General features: G+C 40.5%; 1 protein-coding gene across 1 annotated transcript; it reads right to left on the bottom strand.

Annotated features, from left to right (window-relative positions):
* Positions 1-451: 451 nt before the first annotated feature.
* kcnk6 (potassium channel, subfamily K, member 6) lies at positions 452-17475 on the bottom strand (the record flags this gene model as incomplete). Its single annotated transcript, XM_005932603.2, is given in 3 exon segments — positions 452-1949; positions 7738-8130; positions 16800-17475. Coding segments are annotated over 3 exon segments (951 nt in total). The 3' UTR covers positions 452-1707.
* Between the last annotated feature and the right edge of the window lie 330 nt (positions 17476-17805).

Below are 17805 nucleotides of genomic sequence, written 5' to 3'. Positions count from 1 at the left end.
GAGCACTTCAAGACATGTTGAGGAGGTAATTTAGCCATTTAAATCAGCCATGTTGGATTAAGGACACATCTAACACCTGCAGGCCACCATTCCTTGAGGCCTGGAGTTCCCCAATCCTGCTTTAACTCATCTACCTTAAGTCAGATGATTTGGTTTTTGATTGGCTGTCCCTTAAAAAACAGGGTTGAACAGCAGACAACACAAAACAGCTTTTAGCTCATTATTTGCACATATTAATCTTGCACCGTTACACACGTAAAGCTTTTAAACATCACCCTCATTTAGTAGCATCCAACCTTGTAACAGTAAGGCAAAATAAGAATCAGTTGTTATCCTTTAAATAATGACTTGAGGGTTTTTTTTGTAACTTCTACAGTTCTTATATGTAACATTTTAAGATTCTGAAAAGGTACAAATGCTGTGAATTGAAGAATAAAAAGACAAACATGGCAACATATTACAAAGTTTCTTTAATTTACAACTTTTCATAGTGAATACAAGCTACAGTTTACTACACTACAACACACACACACAACTTATTTTACAGTATTGGATAACTTCACTACTTTTAACTTTACTGTTCACATCAGTTTTACTATTAAAGTGCATTTCAAGTGTTTCTCTGATGGACACCATTCCAGATGTTTGAAGTCACAGATGTGGACAGGTTTCTGTTTGAAATTTGGTTCTCTCTTAAAATTATTCACCACAATTAAACGCTCAGTTTTATTTATCTGGTGTCATTTTCTTTTCTTCATCCTTTGTTCACTCCCTCCATTCTTATGTTGAACATTTAAAGACATAATTATCAATATGTTGCATTACATACAGGCAGACGCTAGGGGGCAGCAGCATAAAGCAGGAGGTAAACTGCTCATCTGTGGCTTCCTTGCTCTTCATGACCTACCCACATAAAAACGACTACTTAAACAATGTCTGATTAAATAAGATTCCCCTTAACGCTCCTGCTGCTTCAAATACTCAATCTGAGGTAATGATCTCAAGCTTTAATAAGTTTAATTTATTGCAGTTGTGATCATTTGTGGTATATAGATAGAAAGGTTCAAACTAGCTCAAGTCTGACAGTGCTATGAACATAGATGGATGAATAGGTGGGAGGTGTTTTGACCAGGAAGAAGAATAAGGAGATAAACAATGAATGCACCCACATAAAAAATGTAAAATATTCAGCTTCAGCACAAATACATTAAAGACAATATTTGTTTGTCAGCGGGACAAACCTGTCGCAGAAAAGCAAGAAGACCAAAGAGGAAACAAAAAAGGCAAAAAACAACAACAACAACAACTAAACTGTATCAGAAGTTTTAGGCCGAAGCCCATCATGTGCAATCCTGACTGTAAACAGCACAGTTACACTGGTGTGTCAGAGGGAGATGTTTTCCTTTTAGCCCTGGTTGGGAGAATCTGTCCCTGTGTGCAACACGAGGTGCAATACCCACTCCTAAACTCTTTGGTGGCCCTCTATTTCTCAAATACTCAATCCTGAAACTCATCTCAATCCTCCTTAATGTTTCCTCCAATGGATTTTTTAAAATGAGTTGAAAAGGAAGAAAATAAACAAGAAGAAGGAAAAAAAGAAAAGAATTCAGAATCAGCCCACCAAGTCCTCATGTTCCATCAGTGGTTCAAGATGTAAGGATTTGTGAGAGATGGAGCTTCTTTCCCTTTTCTCTCCGTCCTCACAGCTCAGCCCCTGTTGATGGTGTTGTAGGACACCTGTGATCCCGGCTCAAGGTGATTGCTGGCACCCTTTTCTGTCTGCCTCTGGGGACTCTCGCCGTGATCCACGATGGGCTCTCTGTCCTCATCCGGGTCAGAATCTTCACAGCGAGGCAGCTGTAGCATGGTAGTCAGGCCATGCACATCAGACATCTTGTGGAAGGTGCGTAGCAAGAGGTACATCATCATCAGACCCAAGAACAGGTACACTGGAGACAGAGAGAGAGAAGCCAGGAGGGAAGGGATGGATTTTTTTAAATGTAAGGATATTTAACAGAATTTGACTGGTGATTAATTTTGATAAATGTTTCAGCCTTTCTTCTGCTGTGGCTCCAAATACCACATAAAACCACATGTAGGTATTCTCTCTTTGACTGTGCTGGTGATCTGTTTATTATGCAACACTGAGGTTGGAAAAAGCAATACTGCAGCAGGTGTGATACTAAATCTATCAGCTTATGAAAACCAGCAGGTTATGAAAATGTTAAAGCTCTTTACAGCTTTTAGGCATTGGTACACTACCAGTACATGCAACCACAAATAGCTGTGTGGTGCATTATGTGCAGAATTTAAAGTATATTATTTGTTGGTATTAATTAAAAATAAATACTACAAAGATGCATGGTTACTTTATGATCTTAGACAAGCAAGAAACTTAAAAACTCATGTAGCTGGTAAAGAGAAAATAAGTCCGAATACACTTGACTAACAACCAATTTTTAAACATTCATTTAACCAAAAGGAGAACAAAAGTGCCCTCAAGGTGGCAAAGGTGAAAATAAAATCTCAACCTTTGTTACTTCTGCTCTGATTCTTGCGAGTGCCTTAAAGAAATCCGTGTGGTTTTACTGTGTAATGTGTGCATTAAGTGGTCCACAGAGTTCAGGCCATGAGCAGCAGTCACTCACAGCACAAGCAGGCCAGCTCTAAGAAAACATCATTCGATGTTACAAATGTAACGCATGTTTCATATGAATTAGTCTGACTAGGAGTTTGAATCTTGTTCTCACAGACTATAAAACTCATCATGGTTAAAAACAGCAGCTGCTGATGAGTTTAAGATTGGTTTAAACTCCAAACTTCCCAGAAGATTTACCTCTCACTGTATCTGTGTAGGTTGCCAGTCATTCAGGTTATGGTAGTTTTATTTAAAGGCTAGCAAGACTTGTTTTTTAGGTTCGGGGATTCCCGGGTATTTATTTGCAGTGCAGTGGAAGAGCCCTGCAGCAGTTGGCCAGTTGTTTTGACTTGTTCTTACTTAGGCAGCGATCAGCCAACATACTGGGAATCAATCTGTTTTTAAAGTAGACAGCAATTACTTGCAAACCGTCACAAATCAGAGAGCGATTCCAGTCAGTCACCGTGACTGTTTGGAGAAAGTTTGTCTCCCACCAGGCAACCTGTACATAAGGTTAACAAGGTTGTTCTTCTTCAACTAACCAAGGTGCATATTTATCCAGCATGTCCTGGGTCTGTCCCAGGATTTCCTCCTACTTGGACATGCCTGACACCCAAGTATGAGGGTATTAGGCCAAACTAAGGTTTTGTGTGCTCTAGAACATCGTTTCTACAACTTGACTGCAGTCGACCAGTCGATTCAGTTGATTGGACATGATTTGGAAAGGCACGCACACAGAATAAGTTAGCAAAAACTGATGTATTCAACTGTACAAAATACGTTTCAACATGTCTGAAGCCTTTAAATAGCATAACTTTATAGTAAACTTCATTGTACGTCTTGCATTCAACCTTAATTTCACACAATCCTGCAAAGAATGACTTAAATACCACCAGCAGGAGCGATGGAAAACTCATAATTCTCATAATGCTTAAGAAAATGGCACGACGACTGAAAATGATAGAAACGTCTTTGCTAACAGAAAACTGCTTAAGCTCACTGTCCAGAAGATTACCTACTCTCATTTACCACATCTGCATTATTTTCTGAGTTATACATAAATGTATATAGTTGTATACAAACAGCATATGTAAAGTGACAGTCCTATAGCATGCAAACGTAGGTCTGCAACGCTCTTCAAAGCACCTACACTGCTACCAATGCATAACCATGACAGCATATTTAGAAGGAAGAGGAGCTAAAGTAGTTTTTCAGTTTTCAAAATAGGTTCCTTTTCAATTTTACCACACAGCACTTCGGCTGAGGAACAATGCATCAGGCTGCAGTCTGTCACTAATCCTCTCCAGAACCACCAGGGGCTGTTTGGGTTAATCTGACTCGACCTACACTGTTATATAAAGCAGCCTGAGGGACAAGAGAGCAACATCGCCGGTCCCTGTGAGCTACTCCACTCGGCCTCCTTCCAACCTGAAGTCAAGGGATTAGCTGTGGGCAACACGAAAGAAAACACAGCTTTCAGCAGAGCTCCTGAGCTCCTCAAAATGAAACACGTTAACAGGTGAGATCAAAGGAGTTAAAGTACTACAGGGTGAATTTTCCTTCCTAGTTAAGTTGCTGGAGGGCTCTGAGGAAACTTAAAGAAACTGTGTGAAATGCTGCATTCTCTCAATCCTGTAAACAGCAGAGCTCATTCATCCCAGTGTGTGTTTGTCAGAGATTCACTGTAGATATTCACTCTGACCGAGCCCACAGAAAAAAAAAAAAACCCAGCAAGCCTGCTTTTAGACACAAAGGTCATTCCAGCTCTGACTTGATTACCGAAAGGAAGCCCACAAAGAAGCTGAACAACAACAGCCGACTATGGAAATAACCTCCATCATGTGATAACAGAGTTTTTTTGATTGCCAGAAAAAACAGACGGGCATCCAAGTAAGGTTTTAAACACGACGCACACATGCACATTTGACTCGTATGGGAATACCCTCCTACACAGCGGTGGGCAATTGAGAAACGGGGACTGTCGTGACAGAACTCAATTCTGCTCATAATTATCTCTTTATAAGCTTATTAGTGCAGCCCTCTCACAAATACCCCTTCCATAATATCATACACTAATAAACATGTTATGGAAATGCACTCTATAAAGAGCACAGTCTTCATTTACTAATAAAACAAACAGTTTAGAAGCTCGACTTTAACTGATAACTGTTAACATCAGCCTGTTAAAATGCTCAGAGAGCCTTAACATGCAGATGTTAAGTGTGTATTGATCACCACGGTCACCTCCTTATTTTAGCTGCACTGTAAAGTATGGCGAGTGTTGGTGCAGAATGAAAAGGATTTGAATGCATGCACCAGAGTTCATAATTATCCCAATAATTCCAGGGATTTTCAGACAAAATTGGGAGATGTTGGTCAAAGTCAGAGAAATGAAAACCCTCCAGAAGGCGAGGCAGTCTTAATGCTCATAAGTAACCTTCAAACACCTGTGAGCATTTATCTGTCATTTTTATAGCATTACCTAAATTAACTTTTATTTCATTGGGTCACAAGAAAAAAAATGCACGCATAGAATAATAGATTTCAATTCAACTCCATCCTGAAGACAAGAGCTCTTTGTTTCCTATGCTTGGCATGGACATGGATGTCTATATACCACTAAACAAAAAGGTCTTCCGGGGTTACGTGGGCTATAATTACAGCCGATGATTGATCTAAGCACTTACGCCCGACTTCACAGTCTGAGTGCTGTTGCACTTACCGAAGAACAAACGTCAAAGTCAGATATCACTTTATTTTGTTTTTGTGCGATTCTCCTCAAAGTCAGCTCAACTTCAAACGAGCTACACAGAAGAGTGAACTTCAATTTACAATTTATGAGGAACCGCCAACCTGTCAACCCTGACTTGGTAGCGAGAAAAAGGCAGCGAGAGGTGTTACTTCTCACATCAGAGGTGAGAATGAAGACAAAGCCACAAAGGTCAACTTCTGTCAGAGCAGCAGGACAAAAAAAGATTCAAGAGATTTTAATTATCTGTGAGTGTAGAACATATTGCCAATATGTTCTACACACAGATCTCAATGCATCTCATGCAGTTCCTTTCATTGCATTGAATCCAGTTCTCTTTTTAAAAAAAATACTATCAACTTTTCAGCCCCCAGTTCTTCTCTCTTTAATGGTTTTTGGAAAGACCGCCCTCCTCTCACTCTATGCTTCTGCAGGTGTTTCAGATATTGTGGTGGACCTGCTCCCCTTTACAGCTCTGCAGGCATGTAGCAGCTACGTGTGACCCTCACAAGCAAACCACAGCAACCTCGGCGTGTGCCGTGTACCCAGGTTATCAACCATCGCTACCACACCCACAGGTGCAGTGGAGTTTCAGCTATATTCTTAGCCATCCATCAACATCAAAGCACAAACACCATGAAACAACCGGCTTTCTATCATGCTGGAACAAATTTCATGTTTTATTTAAATTTATGTTAGAGGTAAATAAATGATACCTTTTCCTTTTAGTGCAAGTCACAGGTCGCATACAGTGTGTTTGGTGGTTAGTTACAGGAGCTGTCCAGGTTAAAAACCTGGTTGCTCCCATGTATTTACTCATCTTTAGTCACCACAGTTCAAACAATGCGTGGAGATTTTCCAGTAAATAAAAGGTTCACATTCAAAGCACACTGTACTGGATGTATTATTCTATCCATGATTACCTTCTGCCCCACCTCTCTTTGTGTATTTCATTTCACCCTATTCTTAGCATACTACTGTGCAAAATTTTAAAGCAGAGTTAAAATTTTGGCTGGACTGTGTGCGGCATCACAGGCACGCATATCCTCGTGCACATGCAAGTTTTTATACAGAAATTTCAGACATGAATATAGTCACCTAAGCACTGAACCCCAACTCAGAAGGTTGCTTTTACTTATTTATGATACATTTACTGTGAGATTAGGACTAAGATTAAAAATGGTGGTATGCAATTTTAAAGCATGTTTGTAAGACCCGACTCTGAGCTTAAACATGCACTGATATGAGCTCTGCTGTGCTCATGATGAGACAACACCTTCTTCTCAAACATACAAGCAGTCTTAAAGGAGAGGTGTGTTAGCCTGGGACTGTGACTTCAGGGCCATGTCGTTACTAATGACTTCCACATAAGTTGATCCACTAAAGTGAAGTGGATCAGCGAGCAACTTTGGATAGAATAAATCCACTTAAAACATAGTTGGACAGCTTGCACTTCATCTGTGTTAGCATAAAATCCAAACCAAATAAAAGCTTCACTTTCAGACCATAAATGAAAGATTGAAGCAGTTGCCATACCACCAAATATTAGTTTTGAATTCAGCATCTTAAAACCTCGCTCCTCACAGCCAGAGGTGACTGTATTTGGATGAAAAGGTGGAGTAATACGTTACAGACTAGAGCTAAATTGTAGTAGTGTCTGCTAATCAGTGCCAAGTAACAAGGGGTGCACAGCTGATAGAAATATAGTCTTGATCAAGATAATCATCTTGATATCATCTGCTGTTAGGAATGTGGCCACTAGATGAGCTGCAGTTTTCAGCTCTTTGTTTGATTTTTTCAGAATCAGATTATGTTCATCTGGACACAAAGAATTTGTCTGTGTCATTACAAAATTAGCTTTCTTTATGCTTTCTATTAGCTTAACTTAACCTTAGTCTGCTTCCTCCTAACTGTGGTTATCAGCAGTATACTAAGTGGATTCACATCAGTTTGTTTTTTTCCATTATTTTATGTTAGAATCTGGCCGATCTGATGATATTACAGATTCATTTCTCTTTTTCTAAGCCAACTTTCCTAATCTGTGTCCTAACTCAAATTTGAAAATTGGACCTGAGCCCCTTACACAGAAATTATACATGAATTGTTAAGCGTTAATGCCTTATGTTTTAATAACAGGCAAGTCTGACATGATCAATGAGAAAATCTGTGTCTGTGAAAGTAATGTAACATCAGTTTGATTAGAAGCAAGTCCCCCGCCTGTAAGAAAAAGAGCCAAAAATTACTTTAACAATGTGGTTTATCTGAGCTGTAAGCTGGTTCAGCCCGTGGCTGCACTCTAATTGAGTGCACTGGATGAATGCATTTCTAGTCTACAAACAAACGGACTCACCCATGACAGCACCGAGATACAGTGTCCTATACTTCTGCTCTGGCTGCATCCCTGGCACAAAATCCCCCAGTCCAATGGTGCACAGAGAGATGAAACAGAAGTAGACGCCATCCAAAAAGCTCCAGGACTCCTCCAACTTGGTGAAGATGGCTGCTGGCACCACAAAAAAGCACAGCACCACCAGAAACAGCAGCAACACAAAGTGGACAGCAGTGGCGGGCCGAGGCTCCAGGCCTGATCGCTGAAGCAGGCTCACCGGAGCGAGGACCAGAGGGTACAGGAGCCTCTGGACACAGGCGGTGAGCACCAGCATGGTAAAGGGAACTCCTAACAAGGCGTAGAAGATGGAGAAAGCTTTCCCAGTGTCAGACAGAGGAGTGGATTGACCATAACCTGGAGGAACAGCAACATGACAAGTTTTAGAGGAAGTGGGAAATTAGATGAGATGATAGAAAAGACACGATAGAAATTGTTGTGCTTTTTCTTTACGAGAGTCATTCAATAAATCTAAATGTAATTTAATTCAAAACATTAATGTAACACTTTAAAATATTTGAGCTGTATTGTGATTTCGCAAGCTGCTATTTCTGGTGCTGTTGAACTGTATTGATTACAAAAAAAGGGATCTTATGTATTTTGTCCTTACTGATATAACTCAGATGCACAAAAATATATAAACAGTATAATGCAGTCAAATCAGCAGCCTCCACATTGATCATCAGCACTCAAGTCAATACAGCTCCAAAGCTTTCTAGCAAAAATGGAGCATTATAACATTGAGTTACTGGACAGCTGTAGAGCATAAAAATAGATTAATGTGCTAATGAGCACACTGATGTTACAGAGTCAGGTAGAGTTATTGGCTGCAACAGCAGCACGTAATTTGCCCCAGACTTTTTAACTTGAAGCTACAGAAAAACAGCAGCTTTAGTCAATGTCAGGGTACCAGTGCTGGTAGGAAGACAATAAAATTCAGACTCCAGCATAAGCAACTCACTGAGGATCTGTCACAACTGCCTACAGGGATTATCTACCAGCAGAAGTGAAACTACTGCAAATGAACCTTCTGCTGGAGCTTTAACCTGGTGGCGTGATATAAAACCTTTACAGCAACACAAAGGATAGGAACGAAAACAACAGCTGAGTGCAGTTAAAAGTACCTCAGACTGAAAACACTGACGCACAGAGCACTGACCAGAGAAAGATAAGACCAGAAAGGACTGTATCCTGTAAAACTGTTTATACAGTGTAAATATATGTAAATAATCAGCCGGGGTGGGGGTTAGGAAGTTCCTTTATATTTGGTTTGTGCAAACAGCACACCATCTGCTGTATGTGATCACAAAACAGCTTTCATTTTAAAATGGAGCTATAAAACAACCATCCAGCCCGCCGCCTGTGCAGAACATCTGTAGCCCTTTAAGTTACAGCTGTTCGAGAAAAAGTCTGAATTCTGCCTGCATTTATTTAAATGGTATTTTTCAGCCTGTAAAAGAATGACAAACATTCCCGAGTAATAAAGAAAACATTATTATCCAGTCCTGCCATAATAACGTTATCCAAATCACTGGCCACATTTGGATGATGTGTTTAAAAAGGTGCTGCCGGGTGTTCAAAGTACAAAGCTGTCTTTGTCAAAAATCATCATCTCCAAAGGACATGGACATGAGCTGTGTGTAAAGTGTACGACTACAAAAACCTGGGCAAATGTTTCTATTGCCACAGACTGGTCTGCTGTCTGCAGCGGGAACGTGGTCACAATGTTGATGAGACAACGTTGATGTGCACGCTAAGAACGAGCACAGCCTTTGTTTTCTAAGGGGTCGTGAACTCATGCTTTAAAAACATGACGTATTTCACAAACTAAAGATTTGATGTCACTTTGACTACAGAGCAGCTGAGATGACGACACAATCTCCTGTCAGTTAAACCGAAGCCTTCGGGCGTTTAACAGAGTTCAGCGTGAGCTCTCTTTCAAAGCAAGCACAGGTTCAAGGCAGATGTAGCTAAAGTTACTGTGACGTTACACACACACACACACACACACACACACACACACACACACACACACACACACACACACACAACACACACACACACACACACACACACACACACACACACACACACACACACACACACACACACACACACACACACACACACACACACACACACCGACCGGACTATACTCATCCAGACAGCAGCAAATACCATAGAAAGTACCATTTCCCACTTTTAGTGTAAACTGGAGAGCTTGATAACGGACACATGGAACCGTTTATCTCTGCTGATGAAATCTGCATCACTCTGACCGAAGCAGACCGCTCCACACGATGATGCCCAGTGCTGATATTGCCCGTTGGTTTGATGTATTTGGCTTTGATCTGACTTTGCAGTTGTCACAAATAGATTACATTGAATTAACACCCTTTTACCCTGTTATGCCTCTGACACTACCAAAGCTCCACTTAGAGCCTCAGTGAGATTATCTGAATTAAAGTTTCTATCCAGGGGCTTATTCAATGCAAAGGTACACAAAATTAGATAAGACAAATACATTTCAAGTTCAAGTTCAAGGTTCTTTATTTGTCACATGCATATTTAAAGCCATGGCAGGGTCGGAGATAACGTTTCTCATATTTTTTTAAAACCAGCAAAACACAGGAGCAAAGTGCAAAGTGTGGAGCTATTGTTCTTTGTGTTGTTTGTATTGCATATATACACAAACATTAGAAGACTGAATCAAGAATGTAAACAAATCAGGGTAAAAAGTATCGCCCTGTAAAATGGATTTGGGAAATTAAATTTTGCTTCTCTTTGTGATCGTTTTCCATGTTTTATGATCATTGCGCAGTTATTAGCACCTCGCTCCTTTTTTGGTAGCTTCTTGATAGCGCTGCAGTTTTGATGTAGATCTGTGGCCATCTTTCTGTCACACCTTAGTAGTTTGTGTTCCTGGTCACTTTGTCCTTGTCATTTCTGCTCTTATCTTCAACGCTTTTGTGTCCCTGTAGTAAGTGTTGCGTCTCTGGGTGTGTGCGCAGAGTGTTTGATCAATGATGTCAGCCTCTGACTAGAAGGCATGTAAAAATCACATGGAAGCTGTTGTTTGGCGTTTAAAATCTGACAATATGCCATTTATCCAATGTGCAGTGTAATATTTCATCCACTCGGTCCCAGCTATACCGGCTCATCAGCCGTTAGCTGCCTGCAGACTTTTAGTAAGTCCCCCTCCCACCTTTGCTCTGTCCAAAAGTTCAACAGTGACACTGACAAACATTACAAAGAACATGAGCTGGAGGTTTTCTCCCTGCTGTTAGGGACACATGTCAGTCACTAAAGCTTAAATCTAGATGTGGTGTGTGGTAAAGCAGGTTGAAATTTTTTTTTTTTATTTTTTTTTTTTAATTACTCCCCAAAATGTCCACTGATCGTAAAAAAAACAAACTATTGTTGCTTCTACTCAACATACTTGTTGGAGTGAGAGACTATAAATTTCACTATCTAAGTGCATCTGCTGCTTCCTCTTTTTGCCTTGAATTGAGTACCGGCATGTTAAAAAAAACTCAGTGAGATCATAACGCAGCTAAACACGTTACACCATTTAAGGAAGTGTCACCCAGCCTCTGCTGAACAAAGGGCCATTCTGTTCTGCTTCATGCGTGAATTTGCATTTCTTCAGCGATCATGCGCCAGTGTCATTTATAACAGCAAGCCTGTGAATGTGACCGCCTTCGCAGCAGTTTGCCAACACAGCGGAGCAGCAGTGCAATAAGAGCAGCACGAAGACAGCTGCTGCAGATGTTTGATTGTGACATTCGTCAAAAACTGTCAAGCTCAAGTCGCCAACTTGACAGCTAATTTCTGACAGTTTTATCTTAAACAGTTAGTTTACTCTTTAGGTTGGTTATACACACAGAGACAGTGGGAAGACTCAAACATGAGGGCGTAGCAGACACATCGTTTGCTCTGTAGTTTGACCTTCGCCCATTATTTTCTAGTCATTGATACATGCATACTCTTTCTGTAACTTTAAAGCTAGAATTAAAATCTAAGTGTACAGGTTTGTATCTAGTATGTCTTTAACATTAATTCAGATTTGCCACCACATCACAAGCTAGTGTGAGACAGTGGCAATATACTGCAATATCTTTGAAGTATAGCACAAAGGGAGGCAATATTGCCATGTTAATATTGAATAATAATGATAATTTGCACAAAGATACAGCAATGATAGATAATTCCAGCTTTTTTGGGGTATTTATTTATTTTTCAGTTACAAAGATATCATGATATACTGTGCATGATTGTTTTGCAACGTATCACAGAGTCACTGGATTGTCTGACCATACCGTGATAATAACATGTCACGACTTAATCTGAGTCCTACCCCTAGTCTCATCAGAAATACCCTGAGTATTCAATTCAATTTTATTTCATTCATAAAGCGGTAAATCGCAACAACAGCTGCCCCGAGGTGCTTTATATTGTAAAATAGAGCCTCTACTAGAGCAGGGCGATATGGCCAAAAGTATTTATCACGATATATGTTTGAAAATTTGCGATAACGATATAACTGACGATATAATTGATGCGAGACAAAATACAACTCCACAACATTACTAGCGCACAAAGACAACCTTCCATTTATTTTCACTTAAATAAGAAGCTGGTTTTTATGTACATTAAAGCTTTATAAAAATGTAACAGTGCAAATGCTAATTCCTTGCTGAAAGTTTAACTAAAAGGCCTTTCCCGTATCAATGGGCTGACATATCCTGAGCATAACCATGTATAATATCCACTGAAGTTAAAAAGAGGTGCTTTGCAACATTAAACTGCAGTGTGCAGTACGTATTTTTCGGACCATAAGGTGCACGGGATTATAAGGCACATTAAGCGAAACAAAGCAGTCAGATAAATCAAACTTTATTAAACTCATTCTTCTTGCTTCCTCCACTTCTGTACCATTGATTCATTAATGTTGAATTCTCTGGCAGCTGCTCTATTCCCATGTTGTTGCAGTATATTAATGACTAACCTCGTATTGTGGATGGATTATCTCAGTTGTTCTCCTGACTGAAGTTTGGTCCGTTTACAGCATCCTGCCATGCGATTGCATTTGTCTCTACCTATCAGGAACTTTAACGTTAACTTTTATAAGTGGAAAAGTGTTAGTGTTCGTCCTCCAGCTTCACTGTTTATGTTATGCTAACATAGCTGTGTCGCTAGCGATTACGTAGCACATCATTATATACCAGCTAGCCCAACTTCAGTAACCCTACAAACGTCACTGCTGTTTAGTTTTCTGTCTTCATTTATGTTGGAAGTGATAGCAGAGCTGTACGTTTGATTTTTTTCAGAAATCTCTCAGTCAGAACATGCTATATCATGCTTAGGTAACTAGCAAAACTAGCGAGCTAACTTCCGCTAGCTTCCTGCTAACTTCTAACTCTGTTAAATGTAATAAATTTTGTTTTAATGGATGCCTGGAAGTTAAACTTCATAGTTACACCTGATAAAGCAGCAATGCTGATCGTTTTATTAAAGATGAAAGAATTTAGACAGTTTTTAACGCTCAGTGATGCTGCAGTGTTCGTTTGAACTGAAGCATACGGAGTTTAGGACCCAGATTACTCCCAGATTTAAGAGCATCTTAGTCCGACAAATACGACAATAACGACGGCCGCTTGCATGTTCTGCAAAAAAATGTGCTTTGTCGTGTATCTGACGGACAAACACCAAACCAGTTCCACATCACTGAAGTTGCACCATTTTTACAAAACCAATTCTGGTTCATCTGTTTCACTCAACAATCGGCCATGTGCGTATGAAAACAAAGGCACTGCGCATGCGCGTTTTACTCATATTCTATCGCGATATTTCATTTTCCTATTGTTGCCTAACATTATACCGGTATTACCGTGAACGGTATAATATGGCCCAGCCCTAGCCTCTACAATAATAGAGAGAAATCCAAACAAGCAAACAAGCCCCTTTGAGCAAGTATCAGTTAACAGTGGGAAGGAAGGCTCCTTTTTAACAGAACCGGGCTCAGGGAGGGGCAGTTATCTGGACTGAAAATCTGTCACAGTTCCTACACTATACAGAGGCACAGCAGTGAGTGTTTAAAACCTATCTGTAAAACACAGTGGAGACTGTCATGGTTTAGATTTGCATTTCAGCCACAGATGTTGGCGATCTTGTCACAATTGATGGAATTACGAATGCAGAAAAGTACCGTCAGACTTTTATCCACCATGCAGTACATCTGGAAACAGTCATTCCAAACACACTAACAGTACAAAAAAAGCACACAAAGCTAGTTTTCCATTGTGTTTTTCTCCATCAGTCATAAGTTGGCTCCATCAGCGCCTGGACCTTAACTTAATGCATTTCAATTCTACTGTGTATCACATATGGTGATTCAAAGGGCTTCACATGCATTAAAAAAAAAAAAAAAAAAAAAAAAAAAAAAATAGTCCACATATAAAAATTCAAAAACTGCAACAGATGGATCCCCAATTTTTCTGTCAGAGTACTGAACAGATTACAGTTTGGCAGTGGAGGAGCTAAAAGGGCATGTTGGACTATGAGGAGACAAAATGTCAGATATGCAACATTGTACAAGTTCAAGTAAGATTTTATATATGAGTATTTTAACTTTAGTTCTGTAGGATACCAGAAGCCAGTGTAGCTGAGACTGGACCAATACACTGTGTTTTATAACACAGAGAGATTTGCAAAACAGTTGCTAAAGAAACTGTAAGCACCAAAGTCGATCATTTTACATAAGCTGGTCTGAGTGAAGAATAACAATTCTTTCTTCCCAAACTGATAACTGCGATACCATGAGGATAGAGTGGCAGTTAGTGGAACAGCATGACAGAATAGAGCAAATAAATATCCAAACAAGAGCTTTTAATGTCCTCCAAGAAGAAGAACTGCTCCTGGAGACTAATTAAAGAAATTACAAGAAAGCGTGGCTAAGAGAGTTCAGGCTATGCTGGCGATTAAAGGCGATCAGACCGAATGTTGACTCTCAGGTTCATCAGAATTGTAGAAACTCCGCTTTTGCTTTATGCACTGAATTTACATTTATGTTTGCACAGGTTTCAATAAAACATTGCATTCCCATTTTCCTGGCAAAATTAAGAAATAAGGACAGGCTTGAGAATTTTGCACAGCACTGTACTTCACAGCAATTAAAATTCAAAACAAAAAGTATGACCTGAATGCCATCTCATTACAAACCGCCCATCTGGCTGGGCTTGTTTTTCTAGTCATTTTTCTTTCAGCTGAGGTTAATTACGTGGCTGAAACTGCAGCTTTAATCACAGACACGAGAACGTTGTGACAAACATTTTTCCTTCCTGTTACTTAACATCTCAGAACATGCCTTGCTGGCAGGCCCACCATGCACTGCTTTTGCATTTTGCCTCAACATCCTGTTTAAACAGGAAATACATAAAATTAAGTGCACATTGTACCATTTTACTGGGTGTTGAAAAAAATGTAGGTAAATGTGCATTTTTAATGGCAATAACTAAACCGGCTGAGAAGCTCTGGAAGCAGAGCGTGAATTTGTACCTCTGAACGACAGACAGCTCTGCGGCTCAGCTGAGAGCGTCCCACAGAGGCCCAGTGTGTCTAATTAAATGTCAAGGGTGTTGTTTTATGACACTGTGTATCCACAGCAAACCTTCACTGGATATTTTCAACAACACGAGGAGCTATTTGGTAAAAATGCATGAAAAATAAAATGAAATGTGTAGAATGAAGGGCTTTTTAAATGCAGGATTTTGTTAATCCATGTTAGTTGCAGGTTTAGTTGCCCAGACAAGGATCGAACCAATCTTTGCTCAAACCTTTTTTCAGCAGAGGTTTTCAATGAATTTTTTTTCCCCAGCCTGGGACCAGAAAACCTACTGATAATGTACAGTCATGTGAAAAGGGAAGTTTTTCAATGGTCTCTGCACAATCTGGTCAGAGCATTTGAGCATTTGTGTCAACAATTCCACCAGATTCCCAGGAAACATGTGGAATTGTTAACATCCCTGCAAACTTACCCCAAGGTCAGACTGTGCAATGCCCAACAACTACATCTGAGACTCCACAGGCCCCAGAGTGGGTGGCTTCACAAAGATGTGAGGGACTGCTAATTATACAGAAAACCTTTAAGTTACTGAATCACTTAGTTTTCTTTTCTTTTTTTTTTTTTATAAAGAGTACAGAATACCATTTTCCCTCCAGCCTAAAGCCTGAAAAACAAAGCAAATATATAAACAACTACACTAATCGTATCATCAAACACTTAAGTAACTAGGATTTGGTGCAATGTGCTTTATATTTGGGCCTGCAGGTAAGTGAGTCGTTCAAGGCCAGCAGAACACCACAAAGAACCCAGTGTGGACAACCTGGCTGGTCCCACAAAAACCTCTGTGATGTATTCTGCTCTCACCTTCACTTCCTGTAACATCCAGGTCAGGCTGCTACATACCGAACACCGAGCAGGTGCTCAGATCGCACAAGACCCACGAATATTTTGGTAACATCACCGATGTATGATAATCAATTTATGATAATCAATTTATGATAATCAATTTCCCCTTTTCTTAAATACCTGCTTTCATACTTTCAAAGTAAGACCAGAAATAAATCACATGATGAGGGAATTTCCCTCATCTACACGCAGATTTCGGAATTTTACAGATTAAAAGGAAACAACGTATAGTGGAAACTTTTTTTCTCCCCTGAGGTCGATACATCAGTTTGCGTTTAGGTCTTAAATAGCTCAAGCTTTGAGTCACAGCTACAACATCCATAACACGTGGCAACATAACTCCAGAAAACTGCCACCTGCATTTAACCCAGCATTGTTTTTGTGTTTCCCTCCTCACACGAAAGCCACAGACGGGCTCAATGGACTGCAGACTTTCTTTGGTTCAGCCTGTTTGCAGTTTACGGTAACGCGTAACACTGCCGAGGCTCCACTGTGCGCAAAAACGCCCTCAGGTGTTTCCTCGCCAAAGTTTCTTCACACTTTTGTTTGCACTCACCGACAGTGGTGACCAGAGTGTTAGCGAAGAACATGGACGATGCCAGGTCCCAGTTTGAGGTAGCGGAGGCGTTTCTGATGAGGAAGACGCCGTACTTGTTGGCCGCCAGCACTTTGAACAGAAAGTTTTCGAGGGACGCGGCGCTGACGCAGCTCTGGTTCAGAAACTCCTTCTTCAGAACTTCCATATCATGTCGCAGCTTGTCCTCCATCGGCCGCTCGATGGTGGAGAAAATCAGGGCTCCGAAAAGCAGGTAGATGACATAAAACAATATAAAGCCTACGAGCAACAGCCACGACCTGCCTACTAAAGCCATGTCTTAGGTTTAGTTCTGGAGCTGCTCTCTCTGTTCCTCTCTTTTCCTCTTTGTGTGAAAACTATTCGGGGGCTGTCCTAATTGAACTTGAACCCCTCCTTGTCACTGCATCCTCCTCCCACAGCAGGAACAGGGGGTGTGTTCAGCTCAGAGTCCGTTGTGCATCCTGGGTCCTGCACGAATCCAGGTGCGTTTATTCGTTTATTAGACTTAAATGATCACATATTTCCCGTGATACACCCGTCCCTAATTTCAAGAAAAGCCTGAAAAATATTACCACTGTTCTTAAGAATCACCAGAAAAAATAATCTCTGTGCTTGTAATAAAAAACGCCTGAAAAGAAAGAAAGAAAAAAAAAAGAAAAACTAGAATAATAGCGTCTTTAGGCTTTTTGTGTGTTCAGGTAAAACTAGAGGGAGACACGGGCTCCAGCGTGTCTGTCGCAGGGCCAGACAACCATTCATACTCACACCTAGTGGTAATTTGGATTATCCAATTAACCTATCCCCACAAGCTGCATGTCTTTGGACGGAGTACCCGGAGGGAACCCACGCAAACACGGGAAGAACATGCAAACTCCACACAGAAAGACCCCGGCCTGATGGTGGAATTGAACTCAGGACCTTCTTGCTGTGCGGCAACAGTGCTCACCACCGTGCCGCCGTGCTGCCTTACTTACGGAACAGTAAT

Source organism: Haplochromis burtoni, unplaced genomic scaffold (assembly GCF_018398535.1).
Source record: "Haplochromis burtoni strain Fernald_Lab_line unplaced genomic scaffold, NCSU_Asbu1 Contig_153, whole genome shotgun sequence".
Classification (NCBI taxonomy): domain Eukaryota; kingdom Metazoa; phylum Chordata; class Actinopteri; order Cichliformes; family Cichlidae; genus Haplochromis; species Haplochromis burtoni.
Note: the sequence above shows the minus strand (reverse complement) of the source record. Positions and strands in the feature narration are given on the sequence as shown.